The sequence below is a fragment of the Notolabrus celidotus genome, chromosome 12 (assembly GCF_009762535.1).
Source record: "Notolabrus celidotus isolate fNotCel1 chromosome 12, fNotCel1.pri, whole genome shotgun sequence".
Taxonomy (NCBI): Eukaryota; Metazoa; Chordata; class Actinopteri; order Labriformes; family Labridae; genus Notolabrus; species Notolabrus celidotus.
The window spans coordinates 5,702,636-5,720,218 of NC_048283.1; the positions used below are offsets into that span (position 1 = coordinate 5,702,636).

General features: G+C 42.4%; 1 protein-coding gene across 1 annotated transcript in view; it reads right to left on the minus strand.

Annotated features, from left to right (window-relative positions):
• LOC117823141 (inactive phospholipase C-like protein 2) overlaps positions 1-17,583 on the minus strand; it is a 70,869-nt gene that overhangs the window by 23,106 nt on the left and 30,180 nt on the right. Inside the window, exons 3-5 of the mRNA XM_034698219.1 lie at positions 12,111-14,594; positions 9,781-9,984; positions 758-833 (exon numbers count right to left, since the gene is read on the minus strand). Of these exons, the coding sequence (XP_034554110.1) occupies positions 758-833; positions 9,781-9,984; positions 12,111-14,594 (2,764 nt within the window). The remainder of the gene's footprint in view (positions 1-757; positions 834-9,780; positions 9,985-12,110; positions 14,595-17,583) is intronic.

Consider the following 17,583-nt stretch of genomic DNA (forward strand, 5'->3'; position numbering starts at 1 on the left):
CTCTTGAAATGCTCTAAAAAGCCTATGAAATTCAACCAGATTATGCAAACTGCAAATATTATTTTTCCTCACTTGAGAAAAAAAGTCCTGGAGCGCCGTTCAGGTGAACTGCCTCCACAGAACAAATTTGAATTAGCAGTTATTTTTATTAAAAAATTGCAGTTAATGTCTTCTCTGCAACTTTTCACTTTGCAAAGTCGTATGTTTGACACCCCTAGTATAGAGCAACTGTGATGACTGAATTTCCCCCCCTGGGATAAATAAAGTATTTCTGATTCTGATTCTAAAACTCACTCCTCCCGCTCAGACTCCAAAGTCAAAGCTATCTGTGCTTGTTCAGAACCCTGAGCCCCTCTCTCCACTACCGTCATCAGTCACCTCCATTCACAACAATGCACAACCATTTTCTCTTTGTTCCTCGGCCCCATTTGCTCCCAAGCTGTCACGTTTAATGTAGGTGATGCAGAGCTTTTCTACTCTTTGTGATCTGTTCAGTAAAAGGTTTTTTCAGGAGACCTGTTGTTTGAGGGTCACATGTTAGTGATGACGCTGTCCGACTCAAATCTTTGGATTGTCAAAAAGCACTGTGGCAGTGACTGTTGAGAATTTCTAACCACTGTCTGAACCGCTGAGGTTTTATTGCCATTTCATCTTTAGCACTCATGTGTTGTGTGGTGTGAAAAAACAAAGTAGCATTCAGGAAGTCCAATGGAGGCAGGAAACAGTCTTTCTCATTCTCAATTTGACTCTCTCTTACCTGTTTTTTGTGTTTGTAGAATCCTGTCGTACACCCCCTCAGAGCTCTCCAGCAGAGTCTTGCTGGTCTGAATCACCTGAAAGGAGAAAAACATGCTGTTCATCTTTCTTGCCCACATCAGCAAAACTGGCATCCCACAATAAAGCAGGGAGCAGTCTCCGTCTGGCGGCCAGGCTTAGGCGCAAGCTGTTATTACAGGCGCGTTGGTGGGTGTGGTCCCTGAATTGCCTTTTTTAAAGCCAAAATTAGAGACGAGGAGACACAAGTGATTATGGTGTTTATTAAAAGTTAGCAGTCTTAAGGAGGAAAATACAACCATCAGTGCTGGTACTGGGGTTTAAAAGCATCCCTCAGAAAGAAAAGGCAGATCATCAAGGTCACATAATTATTATCAGAGTCAGAACTAAACATGTGAGTCATTTGAAACAGGCTGCTACCTTGTTATCTGTGAAAATGCAGCTGTGAAGGAGTCTAAATTTAGCTCCTGTGGTGTTATGCTCAGCCTTAATTGAGTGCACAAACTCTGCTGACCTGCAGACTGTTACAACTCTCATGGTGGCCTTTAAAGCAGACTCAAAGGGATTCATTTACATATTAAATCTTTACAAAAAATGCTTTCCTTATGCAGGGGAGCTTGCACAGAGGAGTTTTCAGGAGGTTAATGATGCATATGTAGGCTGTCACAAAAAGAGGTAAATAAGCACGGAGAGAACGGGGTGCCTGACAGACCATCTGGATCCCTCTCTCCTATAATCTTGGTAACAGCTTAATTGTTCCATCTGAAGGGGATGATAAACTGTATACAGCCAAATGTTGCTTTTGATTTCAATTAGTACTCGGGATGTAGGGATGTATCACAAGAGGGTAAAAAATGGATACAAATAAGGGTGGATTAAAATCGATTGAACAAAATTTGTATTGCGATATTATTTTTAATCAGTAGAAGGCGCTATCTGCATTTCACTCCGGTTGTTCAACATCATGAAGCTTCTGCGCTGCTCTCTCGTCACTTGCTGTGTGGAGCGTAACAGACATGGAGGCAGCAGGTGAAGACCGAGCAGGTCAGGATGCACCTTTGTGTTTCAAGTCTGAGGTATGGCAGCATTTTGGCTTTCTCTGATACTCCTGAAGAAAAACATGTAAATTTCCAAACCAGGAGCATAGACTGCACTTTAGTTTATTTAAAGAGATTATCCTTATTTGTTTTAATATTTGATAATTTCATTTGGGAGTCGTTCACTTTCCATTTCTTTATGATTGTTCTGAAATTTTCCAACAAGGTAATTTTGCACGGTAATTTTTAGTTTTTTTGCAAGGTGCTGAAAAAAAGTGTGCAGTGGTTTTATTTGAGTTACAACCAAGGGGCAACCTGCGGTCTAAAAATATGAGTCCAATTCAGAAGTGCTAAAAGCTGCAGTTCATCGAGAATCCACTTGAGGCTGGCTCAGGAAGTACCGGAAGTCACATACACATGAATGGTATAGCTCATTTCTCGATCGGCTCACACTGTACGGGGTGTGAATTTATTTCTAATGCAGCATTTTCAAAGATATTGAGATTACGAGTCTTCCAATGAGAGGCACAGCTGACTGCAGGAACACCGTAGCTGTTGGCTAGGAGGCTCAAACTCCGCCTCTTTACGTCACACTGGCTCCACAGCATCAATATGGCTGCTGCCGCCGATTGGCCTCAAAACAGCTCTTCAGAAACAGATGGGTGACGTCACGGATACTATGTCCATATTTTATACAGTCTATGGTTACAACACACCTTAAAAATGAAAAAGGATTACTTTGTTTACAAAGAAATATAAGAGAAAAAATTTATATTACAACTGTCCATATCTGAGAATTTAAATAAAATAATAGTTATTTCAATTTTAAGTTTAATCCAGTTTTCTTGAAAAATGTTAGAAATCGTGAGTGAATCATATCATGAACCAAAAATCTGGATTTTAATCGAATCGTGGGTTGAGTGTTTCCTTACATCCCTAATTAGTACTGGATGGGTTGTGCGTATGCTGCCTTGTTGAAAGTGACTTTTACATTCACTTTTACACCCTGTGAGTGCACCTTAAGGTGAGCCAGACTATCCTGATCGGCTGCCAAGACGGCAAGGAAGGAAAGAAAAACAACAAATCATTCAGGCACCATGTAACAAAGACACTCTGGAAAAAAAATGAGCAGAGACCAACATCATGCCCCTGAGAACAATCTCTGTGGCCTGCCAGCAGCAGAAGAGAATAGAGGGGGAGGGAGGTGTCAGGGACAGTGTGTGTGTGTGTGGGGGGGAGGGGAGGGGACTGTGAAAAACAAAGTTTTATATTTCAACACCATCATACCTCAAACTGAAGTGAAGAGTTTAGTTTAGTTAGAATTAAAGTCTGGTAAATTTTCTTCAAGTAAAAAAAAGTAAAAAATATTAATATGATTAATCTTTAAGCATGCAGCCTGTTACAGTCGCTCCTCTTTGTTCATTCTTCTTCTGATTTTTCTCTGGCAGTTTGTTGAAGTTGTGACCTCTTTTGACCTTCCATTGGTGAGAGTTGTGGACTGTTTTTCACCATAAAATCGCCAAATTTAACTTTTACTTGCATTACTTTTGCCCAGCAACCCAGCTTTGTATTAGTTTTTACCCATGCTCAGCTGGTTGAGCTGAAGCCGGCCGGCTCATCGGTCGAACCGCTGGATATTCCTGCAGACCTCTAGAGATTTAGGACGCATAGAGGCAGAGGAGGCATAGAGCTACGAAGGAGGAGAGCTGGTATAAGAAGACGGAGGTTTATGGAGAGGAGATAGAAGCCGTGTCTCTCCTCTCTCATCATAGGCAACGTGAGATCTCTGGCTAATAATTTGGACGAGCTAACAGGACTAGCCAGGAGTCAAACGAGTTTCAGGAATGTAGCATGTTGTGCTTTTCGGAAACGTGGCTGCATCAAGATATTCCTGACCACAACGTCTCCATTGACGGCTTCCTGACTGTCCAATGGACCGGGATAGCACCGAGAGCGCTGTGGACCTCCAACCATATTATCTGCACAGGGAGATCTCACATGTCATACTGGTAGCTGTTTACATCCCCCTCTGCCAACCCGACTACGGCGTCCAACGTTCTCAACGCTGCCATAGCCAGACTCCAGACAGACCACCAGAGTGCCCTCTTCCTGATCTCCAGGGACTTCAACCATGTACTTATTTGTATAACTTATTGTGTATAGAGCAACTGTAATGACCGAATATCCCTCCCTGGGATAAATAAAGTATTTCTGATTCTGATTATATTCTTGATCCTAATTACAAGCATTTGACCTTTTTACACAGCTCCTAGAAGTGGAAGAAAGTTGCGTGTTATGTCTGCGGTTTTAAAAACAACAGCAGCTACTGGAAAGAGAAACTAAAGGAGGATGGCCTCAGCTGACCCTCAGCAACACATCGTGTCGGTGGATTGAGGAGATGAAGTAGTCCCAGAGCTCAGAATCAGACTCAAACTAAACAAAAGGACGAGTGTCTGACGCAAAACCTGCGTTATTCCTGCGTAGAGGAATTTCAAATTAAGCCCTAGTGGAAGAGAGAGGACATCCTGTGACTTCTCATGAAATAAATCCAGCACTCAATAAAAAAAAAATAAAAAAAAATTGCGACCAGGTTACATCACTGTCTCAAGTCTTTCTCCTCTGCTTTCTGTCCGTGTCATGGTTGTATAAAGAGCTGCAGGTGTGTGTCTGTTTGATAGAGTGCTCGGCTGAGATTACGCACACAGCCAATGGAGACACGGTGGACAGGATGTAGTTTGGCTTCATCTAAACTGAGCGGCTCTGTCTTTCTCTTCACTTCTACAGGAGGCTAAGTCCAAAATGTTGGGGTTGCCAGAGCTGATCACATGACCTAAAACTTTTGCTGTGACTCTTAATATATCACAGTACTTCAAAATAATAATAATTACTATAAAAAAGACTCGTCCTTTGAAATTTTGATGGTAAAAATATGAACGTTTTTTGGCCCTGAATAGAAACAGAATAATGACCTACTTGTGATTAGCCTGCCTCACAATGAAGCTTCATTATAAAGTGTAATGTGATTAATTCTCAGAGTTAGATATACGTTTATTCAACGGTCATATATATCAGGAAATACATAGGTGTATGTCAAACAATACAATCTAAAGAACCTTGGTTTACTATTCCTCACATCACACTGAGAGCTGAGGCTTTCATGTTACATGTCACACCTCTTCTGCTTAGGGAACACCACCGTGCTTTCTTAAATCACACACTGGGGTATTCATTTACCACAGTGTTTGGTTCAATAGAAAAAAAAAGACAGCCGGGTTGTGAAGGTTCCTCTTTTCAGCAGTGTAGTGGGAATTGTTAAAGGAGCTGTTGTCGGTGTATTCAAAGCATAAACTAGTTCAGGCTCGCTCCCAGCAGAGCTCCATTGTTGCCCGAATACTATTCAAACCTCATAAATTATCTGATATGTATTGTCACCACTGTGAACACTGAGGATATGAAATACTCACTACAGTAACAGATGTGCTTAAATCCCTGACAGATGAGCTATCTATTCCTGTAGTTAACGTACAGCACAACGCTTCTTTGAGATACCTGGGAGCAGATTTCACATCTGAAGCTGCTGTTTGTATTTGTGACTCAGTTTTAAAGACTTGCATCATTAGAACAAACCATCAGGAGTGTCACAGCCTTTGTTACACATGCCTTCTCACCAGATCCGTGTCTGGTCAGTAATTCCGATCAGCTGCGATCCGGCTCCATGCTCTCTTGTCAGTCAACACTCATCAGTTGTGGTTTTGGAACGCAGTCATGTGCATGGTTGTCCCACGGTAATTACTGAATCAACGACTATCCGACTCCTCTCTTTATCCTTATTGTCTTTATTGGCCTCTGAAAACCTCTGACCTGTTGACTCCAGGCCTCGCTTTGCTCATTAGGACAGTTGGTTGTTGTACTTAAGTGAAATACGATCTGTTTTATTCTGAAAATTAACATTTTGTTTTGGTGCTGGACTTCCTGTCCCACATCGATCTGCTCTGTGCCGATTGATGCGTCATGCTCCGGCATCCAGCAAAAATAGAAGTCTTGTGTATCTGATCCGGAGAGCTCCGATCTGCTGGATCAGAGATGCAGCAAGAGCGCAACGGAGCGGATCCAGTGGAAGTTAACACATTGACTAGAATAGAAACCTTTCAGATCCAGTGCCATGACAGATCGGAGACGGACCGGACACGGATCTGGAGGAATTTGGTTGTGTTATTGTGATGCTTTGTAACCTTTTCTGACCTCCTATGTTTGGTTTTGGTCTTTAAATGAGATCTGTTTACAGGAAAAAGAAAAATATTAAAATCATCCCTTAAAGCTGCTGTTGGTAGTCGTGATACAAACATCAGTTCTGAGAGAGATTTCGAATGTCAACACTACCCCTCCCCTCTCTGCTCCCATAACCCCGCCCGCAATAGATCGCTGTGCACGTTCTATGAGGAATAGGGCTGTCAACAAATATTCTAAATTCGAATATATATTCGAATATTTTAAAAAAAAAGGAGATTCGATTGTGAAAATGAATATTCGACTGTGGGAAAAAAACACATCGGCGGCTGCTTTGCGAGTGGGCGCACTGCAGGACGTGTCAGGGACTGGTCACAGGAGTCACACATGCACAGCGTGAAGCAGACGGCAGAGAGAAATCTTTCCGTCCCCGGATCCTCAGTGCGCTCTGAACGCGTCTTTTCCTCCGTTGGGAATACAGTGAATAAAAAGAGATCGGGCCTCTTCACATGTGGACTGTCTCGTGTTTTTGGCAAATAACCTGTCAGCCCTAAGACCCGACATTGACAGTGGACTAACAGAGCCCGACAATCAGTGACACTGGGATAAAATGCAGTTTTTCCTCTTTTTTTTATACAAACGCCAAGAATGTAAGTGGACTACTATTTCGTTTTTAACTTCAATTAATGTTAATAATATTTGCTTGAATCACTGAATGAAGCCTGCCTATATTAGGAACAAGAGTCGGGACCTTTAATTGCTCGCACAAGTCTTGTTCAGCACTCACTCAGCGCATTGCGCACAGAGAGGGGAGGGGGGCGAGCGAGAGGTCTCCGGTCTTAAAAGTGTTATATCTTAAATAAAAATACATATACAAGTAGTCATGTCTCCTTGTATTAGTTTGTCCACCTGTTATTGACATAATGCGCAAATATAGATATTCGAATGGTTCAAACCTATGGGTTTTTTTTAGAGCGAATATTCGAACGTCATTTTGGAGCAATTTTGACAGCCCTAATGAGGAAGTAGTGGCTTCCCAGCCAATCAAGGCAACGTAATGGGGCCGCCACTCGACCAATCAAGACAGAGGGTTGGGGAGTAGCTCTGATTGGTCCATGATAACAAGAACAAGGGGAATAAGATAAGATAAGGTACTCCTTTATTCATCCCGCAACGGGGAAATTCACGGAGCAAACAAGAAGGTGTACAGTCCAAGAATATATAGAAAGATATGTCCATCAGATATAGTCAATCAATAATAACATTGCTTGATACAAAGGCATTGGAAAACAGAGATTTCACCATAATCTCAAATTACTCCACTTACAGATACCGATTGGTATTATGGCCTTTTCTCAAATCCCACCATTCCTACCAACAGCAGCTTTAAGAGTAGGCCTTGATATTGAATATTGTTCCTAATATACTTGCTACTGAGCTGTTTCCTTCTAATACACGTGTTTATGCAACATGTATTTGTGAGTTTTCATAACCCCCAACAGTTTAAACTAAAGACTGCATCATCAAAACTCTTCCTACTAACAATCATTTTCAGTGACGGTTAGCAATGTGTGTCCCTCTGACATGATCACACAGAGTCCATGCGCTGATATTGTGTATTGTTCATGAGGACAGATACAGTTTCACACAGCCTATGTAGTGAATCACCGTGTTACAAGCAGTCATGACTAAGTGGTCGTGGCTGCCTGTGTCACTCTGCAGCTGCAGCTGTCGCACACGCTGTGATTACTTCCCTGATGGGAGAAGAAATTACTGTCTTGGTGGCAGACGCAGCATCTTAGATGTGTCCAAAGGCACATTGTGAGGTCAGTGGGAGGTCTTGGCCCTTTCTTATACCGGAGCCTACAGATTGTAAGATGTATGTTACATTTTATTATAATAATTACTGGTATTTAACGAAGGGATGTACTTAGTTTAAGGAAGGCTTGGTTTGAGGGTACTACTAAGCTGTTAATGCACAAAAGAATGCATTTTAAAAAAGAGATCTTTGTGAGGTTATAAAGATATGCAACAGATTCATTGATTTAAAAAACAGTTTTATATATGCTTCTAATAATTTGAACTATTTTATAATCATCAGCCGAAACAATGACCAGCATATGTTTGTTTTTCTGTCTTTAGGTCAGCGTTTCACAGATTGTGCGTTCCTGTCTTATCTCTATTTACAGTCTTGTCCTTCAGTTCATCTGTTATGAACAAAAACAGAAATCAGACCACATTATCTACGAACACAGGCTGGCACCATGCTGAGTCTCTCCGCCTTTTTTTTCCGCACATGAATGGGCAGGGATTGAGACCTAGATTCTTTTTCGGCCAATTAGAGAGCCAAACCCTGCCTGCTCCCTGGTGGTGGATTTTGACACAGTGCCTGAATTCTAATTTTATCGTTCTATACATTATTTACAGCTCTTTAAAGTTTGCTTTCCCCCTCCTTTCGTTTGTGCCTCGCTACTTGTCAGCTTTTCCTTCAGCTGTGCACCTTTCTGCTCCCTGTCTCCTCTGGCAATCTGCTGATGATCAAGGCCTGCAGCTTCTTACCACTTAAGCCCTCGCCTCTTAATTTATTCGATTTCACTCCCCGAACACCCGTCAATTTCCTCTGTTCTTCTTTAACCACATCTCCCTGATGCTCTTTCCATCAGAACCAATTACATAGCCCTCCACTCCCGAGTCTGAATGGACCAGGGGGGTCACCTTAATCGGTCTGCGCCCGAGTCTTTTCAGCATCATCACTCTTCAGATGTTCTTCTGCAAACCCCATGGGACAGAATGTAGCAGAAAAGTAGCAGTTATGTGCAAATAACACTGAGCAGTGGTTTTCTCAGTGCGTTGTTTCTGTAACAATTAAATTACACGTGGCATTTCTACTCTCCTTGAAGCTGTGCACGCCTCTCTTCTTTGTGTGTAGTACAACAAAACATTGCGACCTTGACCCTATGTGCCCTCACCAGTAGGTTTTCACCTTACAGTGCATTCTCTCTTAACATGCACTGTAAATGTAAGACAGAATAAAACTGCTGCGCTCCGCCGCTGATGCGAAACACTGAATTATATAACAGATGAGAAGAAATAAATCTCACGGAGCACAAAAAAGACTTTACTTGTTGCTCCACTTCCACCATTTGAGTTTTAAAGGGGACATTGGCTCCCTTCCCGAGTGAATGATGGAAAGTCAACTCGCTCATATTGTGATGAGAATCGATTTAAGAGAACAGGATGTGTAAAGGATAATGGTTTTGTCAGGGAATAGCCTCAACAGCATGTTGCATAACATGTGAGCATTGATTTATTACTTAACAAAGCTCCAGCCACGTTACCTAACCATCCCTGTGCCCCCATTAAGTCCGGTAAAGCCAGAGGTATTGATTTGATTGGAGTTTGAGCCAGTTCGCATGGTTAGGTCTAGCTTTTTGTCTTTGGCGGATGGATACATATATTGATGCAGAGATGGAACTGACCAGATCTGCCTTGATCCACTGTTCATATGTTAACAAATAGAGTTTTTTCTCAGACCATGAGCCATTAGGATGGACAAGAAAGAAAAGCACATTTCAATCAACAACATAAGTAGATTATCATTCCAAATTCCCTTAGGCTTCTCTCACTCAGATCAGTGATGTGTCTCTTACTTCAGTGCTTTTAATTACAGTAATCCATCTGATTGACGCAGGTTTCATCGATGTACACATCAAATGAAAATCTCCTCCCTAAAACTACTCACCATTTCGTAGGTGGTGACCACTTTCTTGAGGACCTCTGGGAGCAAGCCCTGGGGCTCCATGTTAGGGTACTGGTCAGCGAGGTTAAAAACCACAAGGGGGATGTTGTCAGGTCCAGTCAGTCGAGGAGAAAGGGCCAGGATGCACTGCTTCAGGTTAGCCATCGCTGAAAGGCCGCACAGCTCTTTAAAGGACACGATGGCATTCTGCAAAGAGAGGAAATAAATTACAGCAGGTCTGCATGCTGGTGTACTGTATAGGTTTCCTGTAATGGATAAGGAACTTAATATGATGTTACTCAAAGGAAGCTTTGGTCAACATTAAATATATAACTACAACCCCTGAGAGTGGCACCCTGCAAGAGGGAATAGCTCTAGGTTCACTTAAGGTGCATTTTGACCAAGAGTTCTGGGGTCTTTTAGCGCCCAGAACTACTTTCCCCGGAACTAAAAGGTTCCTGTGCCCCCTTTGTTGTCTATGTTTCGACTGTGGGCTGAAGTCCCAGGGTAGATTGTGCAAATCAGGCCAGTGACTACACCACCAGACCATTAAAGGGCAGTAAAACAAAGACGAATGCCATTCATCACAGATGACACCATAGAAGCAGACGGACAGGCAGGTATCATTATGAGCAACACAACAGTTAGCCTGTTAGCATGAAGAGACTCAGCTGGTGCTGTTTTAGATGGTGCTATATTTCATCACAGATGGATTCACTGAATCAACATGTGAGAGGAGATAAGCGCGAGTAGCAGAGACGTTTCAACACGGCTTTAAAATCCTTTTGAACTCAAAAAGTCATGGCAGAGATCGACCGGTGTTTTGGTTTAAACAGCGACCCTGTTTACTGCTGACTTTCAGCCGGATGCATCCCTCATAAACGTCTTTAGACGATCATTAAATATCTGATGAGGATATTTTGAAATCTTAATAGAAACTAAACTAGTTTGCATTCCCAGGAAGTCCCTCTGTGTTTCAACAGCTGTGTAAACTCCACAAACACTGACACGTTCAGCTGAAGGTCTCCAGTTTACAGGGTCACTTTTAAAACTGTAACACCGGGAGAGACGCATTTGCGCTGAGCTGAGAGAGAAATCAAGTGAATCACAGATGTGTGTGATGTTATTTTGGATGGTGCGTGGAATAAAAACACTGCAGGTAATCTACCAATCAGACACGTTTAGCATTGCAGACCCTGCTCCCTGAAAGCCCCAGGACCTTTGACAAGTACTAACCCCCCCCCTAGCAGGGGCTTTTTAGCGGGGAGATTAACAACCCCTGAACTAAATTTAGACCCTGGGTCCACCGGTCGAAATGCTCGTAGTTCAGGGGTAAAGTTCCTCCGGTCGAAGAATGCCTTTAGTATCAGTGAGAACTATCATTTTGTCACTACCCAGAAACATTCGCTCCTCTTGAACTGTCACCAGTGTTAAATGGAAATGGAACACACAGACAGACAGATGGACACACGCACACACAAACCCTAGCCTTCCTGTGAAAGGCCAAATTTAAGCCCCACATAAACAACCGGAGGGACAAACTGTGACAGGACGGCCAAGACGTGTTACAGTCTCAAGGCCGGCCAGTGGCTTGTTATCACACAATGAGTGAAATATAAACAGGGCTACCAAAATAAATCCCAATACAATGCCTGAGGACACACAACATGAGACCAACCACACAGTGTTGTGACACTTCAGCAGCATTTCTCAAATGTTTCTCTGGAGACCTCAAAGGGATTAAACACCACGAATGAGACATAAAGTCAACCACATGAAACAGAGTAATTACACATTAGTGTGATCTCCGTGGTGCCTGAAATAACTCAAATTCAGAAACAGGCTAAGAGGTTCAGTATGGCACTAAATTTGGAGCAGAAAAACATTGAACTAGCAAGAGCAGAGGCTAAACACATAAACATGTTTACTGAAATGTATTATCCTCATGCATATGGCTGCACTTTTTTAATGGATCTACAATCAAAATCAGAGCATCATCATTTTCAAATCACCTCCCTGCATTTGTTTGACTTGTGCACAACATGCATAGATTAATTAAATCTTATGAAGTCAAGCTGGGTGGTTTTGTGTTACACTTCCAGAGCGGGAGCTGCTTCCTTTAGAGGTTCAAGGTTCTTTATTGTAAATCTATCTGTAAACTTGACTTCTTTACTTGGGGTTAAATTTTCCTGAAGTCTACCCTTCCATAAAAAACATTCCCATGCTAGAAGACAGCAAGAAAACTCATAGTTTCCACATATATTCAGAGTTGTAGGCTCAGTTGTTCACATTTCAGAGTTGAAGGAGTGAGTAGAGGAGTTGAAATGTCTTACCTGCATGTTCTCTCTGAGGTCTGTTGCCTCTCTCAGTGGCAGCAAGGCTGTTTTGAAGACATCATCCACAGCCTTGATCAATAACACTCTCATGCTGGCATACTCTCGACTCTTCTTGCCCTTTCGGACAGACAGTCCCCTTTTGTGTGGCTTCCCGCCTCCTCTTCGATTGGTTATTGCCACATGAACAAACAACAGCGTATGTGGCAGAATCTCCCCCGTCAGAGATTGTAGAGGTACGTGGCGAAAACCTGGTTGGAGACACTCGAAGGGGATCGTATACTGGCCAATGAATTCATCGCCGATGTAGTCATCGTCAAGCACCACAAAGCGTACCATGGCAAGCTCAGGAAGGTTTATCTGAAACTCAAAGCTCTCATCAAACAAGGGGTTGTCCCCGTTCTGGTTGACTGTTTTAGTCCTTTGTTCAGCACAGTCAGCGGGGATGCCGTGGATTTCCACGTACACGTAAGGGTCCACTACATCTCCTTTGGCACCTGAGCCTTTGGGTTTTGGAAAGTTTTGTCCACTGATGATCTTTATGTGTAAGAGCTGTGGAGAAACACCAGGCACTGAATCTTTAGTGTTGGCACTAAAATATGAAACCTGCTCCCTCATGATCGCTGGACGCAGCACGAAACCACAGTTCCCGTTCTGGCGGAACCAGCCGATGTTTAAATCCATCATCAGACCGGGTGTCTGGTAGTTCATTGCCACAATCTGGCAACCGCACTTCCAGAAGTCTTGTGGATTCATGTTGCTGGAGTCGATCCTCATGGGGCTGGGGTAAACTCTCGCTAGGAATTTCTTGTTGTAGTTTACAAAGTCACCCGGGAAGTCAGTGGCGCAGCGACTTGCAAAGACCTCGTTAAAGGAGCAGAGTTCCCATTGCTTCTGGTTCTGGAAAGATATTGTGAAGTCTTTAAACTCGACAGACTTACATAAGGTCACCAGATCAGAGAGGTCCTTTGACAGCTGGAATTTTTTGGGCGTGATGGTTTGTTGTTCTGCAGACTCAATGCTCATCCTTTGAGACATCTCTGCCCCCTCGTCCTCATCTGTCACTTCACCTTCTGAAGCAGTGCAGTTCGTGCTCAGCTTCTTGCCCTTCAGCAGGATCTTTCCCTTCAGCTCAAGCGGTGAGGGGAGATAATTCTCCTCTGGTTTTGGAGGATCTAGATGGATCTTGTCTCCGAGGATCTTCTTCAGGTGCTGGAACATGACTTTCTGCTGCTTCAGGGAGCAGTGGTTTTCTAAGCACAGTATAAGGGGGAACTCAGATGCCACAAAGGCATACTTGTTAATGACGTCAATGACACTGCGAAAAACTATCTGTGACGTCATTGTGTGACCGGTGTAAATAACGGGTTCGTTATCAGGCCCGTCCCACACATCCAGCTCTACACTGCGGCAGCCCATCTTAAGAGCACGGATATACCCTGTCACATCAGAGGGACCTCTGAACTGGTCTTCTATCAGGTAAGTGTTGTGAGATGAATTAATGTAATAGTGGGTCAAGGGCTGGTCCATGTCTTGACATACTGTCTTGTGTTCAGGGTCAAATATGTGGCACTCTGGAGACATTAGATAGTTGGTGAATCCATCAAGAGACAGCCAACCCTTGAGCTGGCCCTCTTTAGATGGTTCGTATTTCTGAATGACCTCTAAGCTGGTGTCTTCACTGACTTGTGCCATGCCCTGCTCTGCCTCCAGAAATATCATCAAGTCCTTGGTATCCAGAAATTCTTTGTTACTGGAGAACTGAACAAAGAGAAAATAGATTTCTGGTCTGGTGCAAAGATCATGATAAACCTCGACGAACTCTTCCCTTGTCACATCAGAGCCTGCTTTGTCCTTAGCTTTGTGAAGTTCCTTAAACTTCAGTTCTATTTTCACATTTTTGAGTCCTGGGTTCAACTTTTTGACTAGCTGCACGGCAGCACATATCGTTATTTGTTTGCTGTTGTTACCGTCAGCCTCGTCAAAAAGTTCACCGAGCCAGGACGAGCGCATGTTGTTCTGACTACTCTCGATCATATTCAAAGTATGTTTCCCGTAGGAGATCAGGTACCTTAGCCCTGTTACCCAGATGTTTGCTACGTCTCCAGTGTTTGCCACCAAGTCCAGTGACTCATAATTCTCCCCGAAGATGACTGAAAAAGCACAGTCCTCTGATATCTGATCATAAGACCCGTTAGTTCTAAAGGTGTCTGTGTTCTTCCCTGTGCGGACCTCCTTGATGGATTTTACATCAATTTTGGCCTTATCCGATTCCTTCTTTGAGGGCTCCCATCTCAAAGACTGCATGTCGGCATCAAGGAGGAAGTAGCGGTGGTAGACCCGTGAATTGGATCGCACTTTCTTCAGCTCAGAGCCATCCACCATGGCACTGATGCAGTCACTTGCACTGCTAATTTTCTTCTCAGTGGGCATGCTGCTAAACGATACCGTCTTCTTCCTTTCTTTACGTTGTCTTGAGCCATCCTGCAGAAACAGAGAGACATGCTTTATTAAAACTCCTGTCACAGAAAGTAAATGGTAAATAGAGACATGAGATTTATGAGGCAAAACACTTCAAACAATAGATGCTTTGAAGCCTTGTGAGTCATTTCTTTATTGTAGTGTAGTCATATTAAATATCTGTTTAGCAGAATCAAGGCATGTTTTTTCTCTTCTCACAAAGTAGCAGTTTGAAGATGAAAGGATGCTTTGATTTCTGTCATTGGGTTTGAAAAATAAAATTAAACTGTAAAGGGTTTTTTATGAAGTGCATTTCATTATTAATGTTTTCTGAAACAAGCAGAAACAATATAAAACCTGCTTGGCTAAAAAAAAAGGAAAATCTTTCATATGTTGACGTACAGGTAATTACATTTGTTGGAGCTATTTACATTGTTTCATTTATTTGAATATTTCTACTTTAATCAATTTAATGTTATTTCATTTAAGGTAATTATAGGATTACATTTGATGCTTTAGGTGCTATTAATATATTTCGTTGCTCACTTTTTTTTTTTTTTTAAAGGTATACAGTATTTTTGGGCTTTTTTGCCTTTATTGACAGGACCGCTGAAGAGAGACAGGAAACGTGGGGAGTAGAGAGTAGGGGAAGACATGCAGCAAATGATCGACCGGCCGGATGTTGAACTGGCCACCTCTGCGATGAGGACACTATACGTGGGGCGCTTAGACCGCTAGGCCACCAGCACCCTGTTACTCACTTTTCTAGGTTGACAGTTTTGCACTGGGTGATGTGTATATAGATGGGTAGGTAAGGTAGGAGGGGCGGACACCGGGGAAGAGGGACATTGGCAATCTTTGGACCCAGTGTACGATCCACTCTCCCCGTGCCCCTTGGCTGGTTTTGATTTGAGTTTTGTTTTTTGTAAAGTTGACAAAGTCAAATAGCCACAACAATATTGAAAATCAAGAATGTGCATTACTTAACTCAACTTGTGCAACTTAGTACAAACCTTTTTTTGCTATACAACAAAGTGTATTTTAGGGGTAGATATCACTTCATGGGGAGCGTGCCAATGTTCCCACATTTCTAAGACTTTTTTTTTTAAATTAGGCCCTATGTTCCCACATTTCATTTATCATAAGTTTGTATCTGATTGTATCCTCCTTTCTCCCAATTTGGTAGCCAATTACACCCAACCCATTTATCTATAGCAATGGACTACAGATGGAATGTAGCTTTTTGCTAAATCTGGTAAGCTCTGCCTCAGCCGCAACCCTTTTCAATCAGCCTATTTTATTTTTTCTTGTAATGATTGTGATTGTGACGATTTCTGCTGCTGCTGATCGAAATAAAATTACTCATTCATTGATTCATTTACTATAGTGCCTCCAACAAATCTTGTGAGAGGATAGGGCTTAAATTGAAGGGAAATGTAGGAACACAAGACTTAATTTTGAAAATGTCCTAGAAGTGTGGGAACATAAGACTGTGGGACCATTGGGCTGTGGGAACATAGGGATGACCCCACTTCATGTATTCTACAAAAAAAAAGTTGATCAGTACATGTAATGGTGCTGAAAGACTTAACTACCTGCAGCACATGAAGGCATCTAAATAAATGAGGGATCTTCACCACAGGACTCTATGTTATAGAGTGGTTTTTAAGGTATGCCTTTTATTCAAGTAGAACAAACTTAAACCTTTTCCTCCACTGCATACATTTTGGTCTGAGAAAAGACCTAACCCTGCCCCCCTACAACTGACGTCCTGCAAATGTGCTGTTTGAGAAGAGGGTGTAAAAGGAAACGTGTTTGTTTAGATTAATGTCAGAAAGAAATGCTGATACATATGTTTACTGACCGGTCTGTGTGGAGCCAAATTTGAATCACATTTAGAGCCATCATTTGTTCAGTTAAATTCTAACCACAACAATTATCTGCAAAATGACATTTTGTACAAACACAACAGAATCTAGGTGATCTCATTTTGCCTTCATAAAAACAATAGTTCAAAAGATACACTACAGTTTCCAACATCAAGACCAAATTTAGCTCAACATCTTCTCAACAGACGACAGCATCCTGTCTGCTCTCATGTTTGCATGTCGGCCCTGCCCTTCCTTACTGGTTCTGCTTTGTTGCCTCAAAATATTTGCTCAGCAGAATCACAACTGCATCTCTCTTGGGTAACTTGAGGTACCTGTCACTGTATATCAGGAGATACAAGAGGAAATCTCCCCCAGGAGAATATCGCCCACACAAATCCAGACCTCCACAGCAGCCACATTCCTGACATTTTCAATGAACCCTGCTTCTCTGCTGCAGCAAGTTCCTCCAGCAGAAGGGCATCAGTCCATGTTTTGGATTAAATACAGACTCATTTCACCAATTTAACACCATAAAATCCAATACCTTGTTGGTCATCACGTGGCAGCTGAATAGTACCACTCTGCACAGAAAAATGAACCATTTTGTGAAGTATGTGATGTTGCCAAGTTAGAAATTCCTTAGGCTGCATTCCAGTCAAAACCCTTGATCCTAATTTTCCTTTGGGCTTTAATAAACCTCTCAACATCTTCAGAGCTTCTTACCTAGTCAGACAGATGTGCATACCCCACATATCAAACCAGTCCTCATAAAAATCACTGAGTCAAGGAAAGACAGGCAAAGTAACACATTAGTGCAATATAAGGAATGGCGTAAAAGACTTAAAAGGGTCCGGATCAAACCTTTATAAATGCATAGGACCGTCTATATATCCTCCTCTTACTTTTAAATCTTCCTCCTTACACTTGGCACATTCAGCTGACAATAACTAATTGGACGATGTGGACCAGTGAGTGCTTCAGTTTTCACAGTATCACCTTTTTAGGAAACTTTTTGGAGCAGTTTCTTCATAAATTCTCCCTTTTGTCCACAGCATGTCCAGATACTGTTTTCTTATGGTTTCAACACACTACCATGTCTCCAGTGGTGGACAAAGTACACAGCTTCATTACCTTAAGTCAAA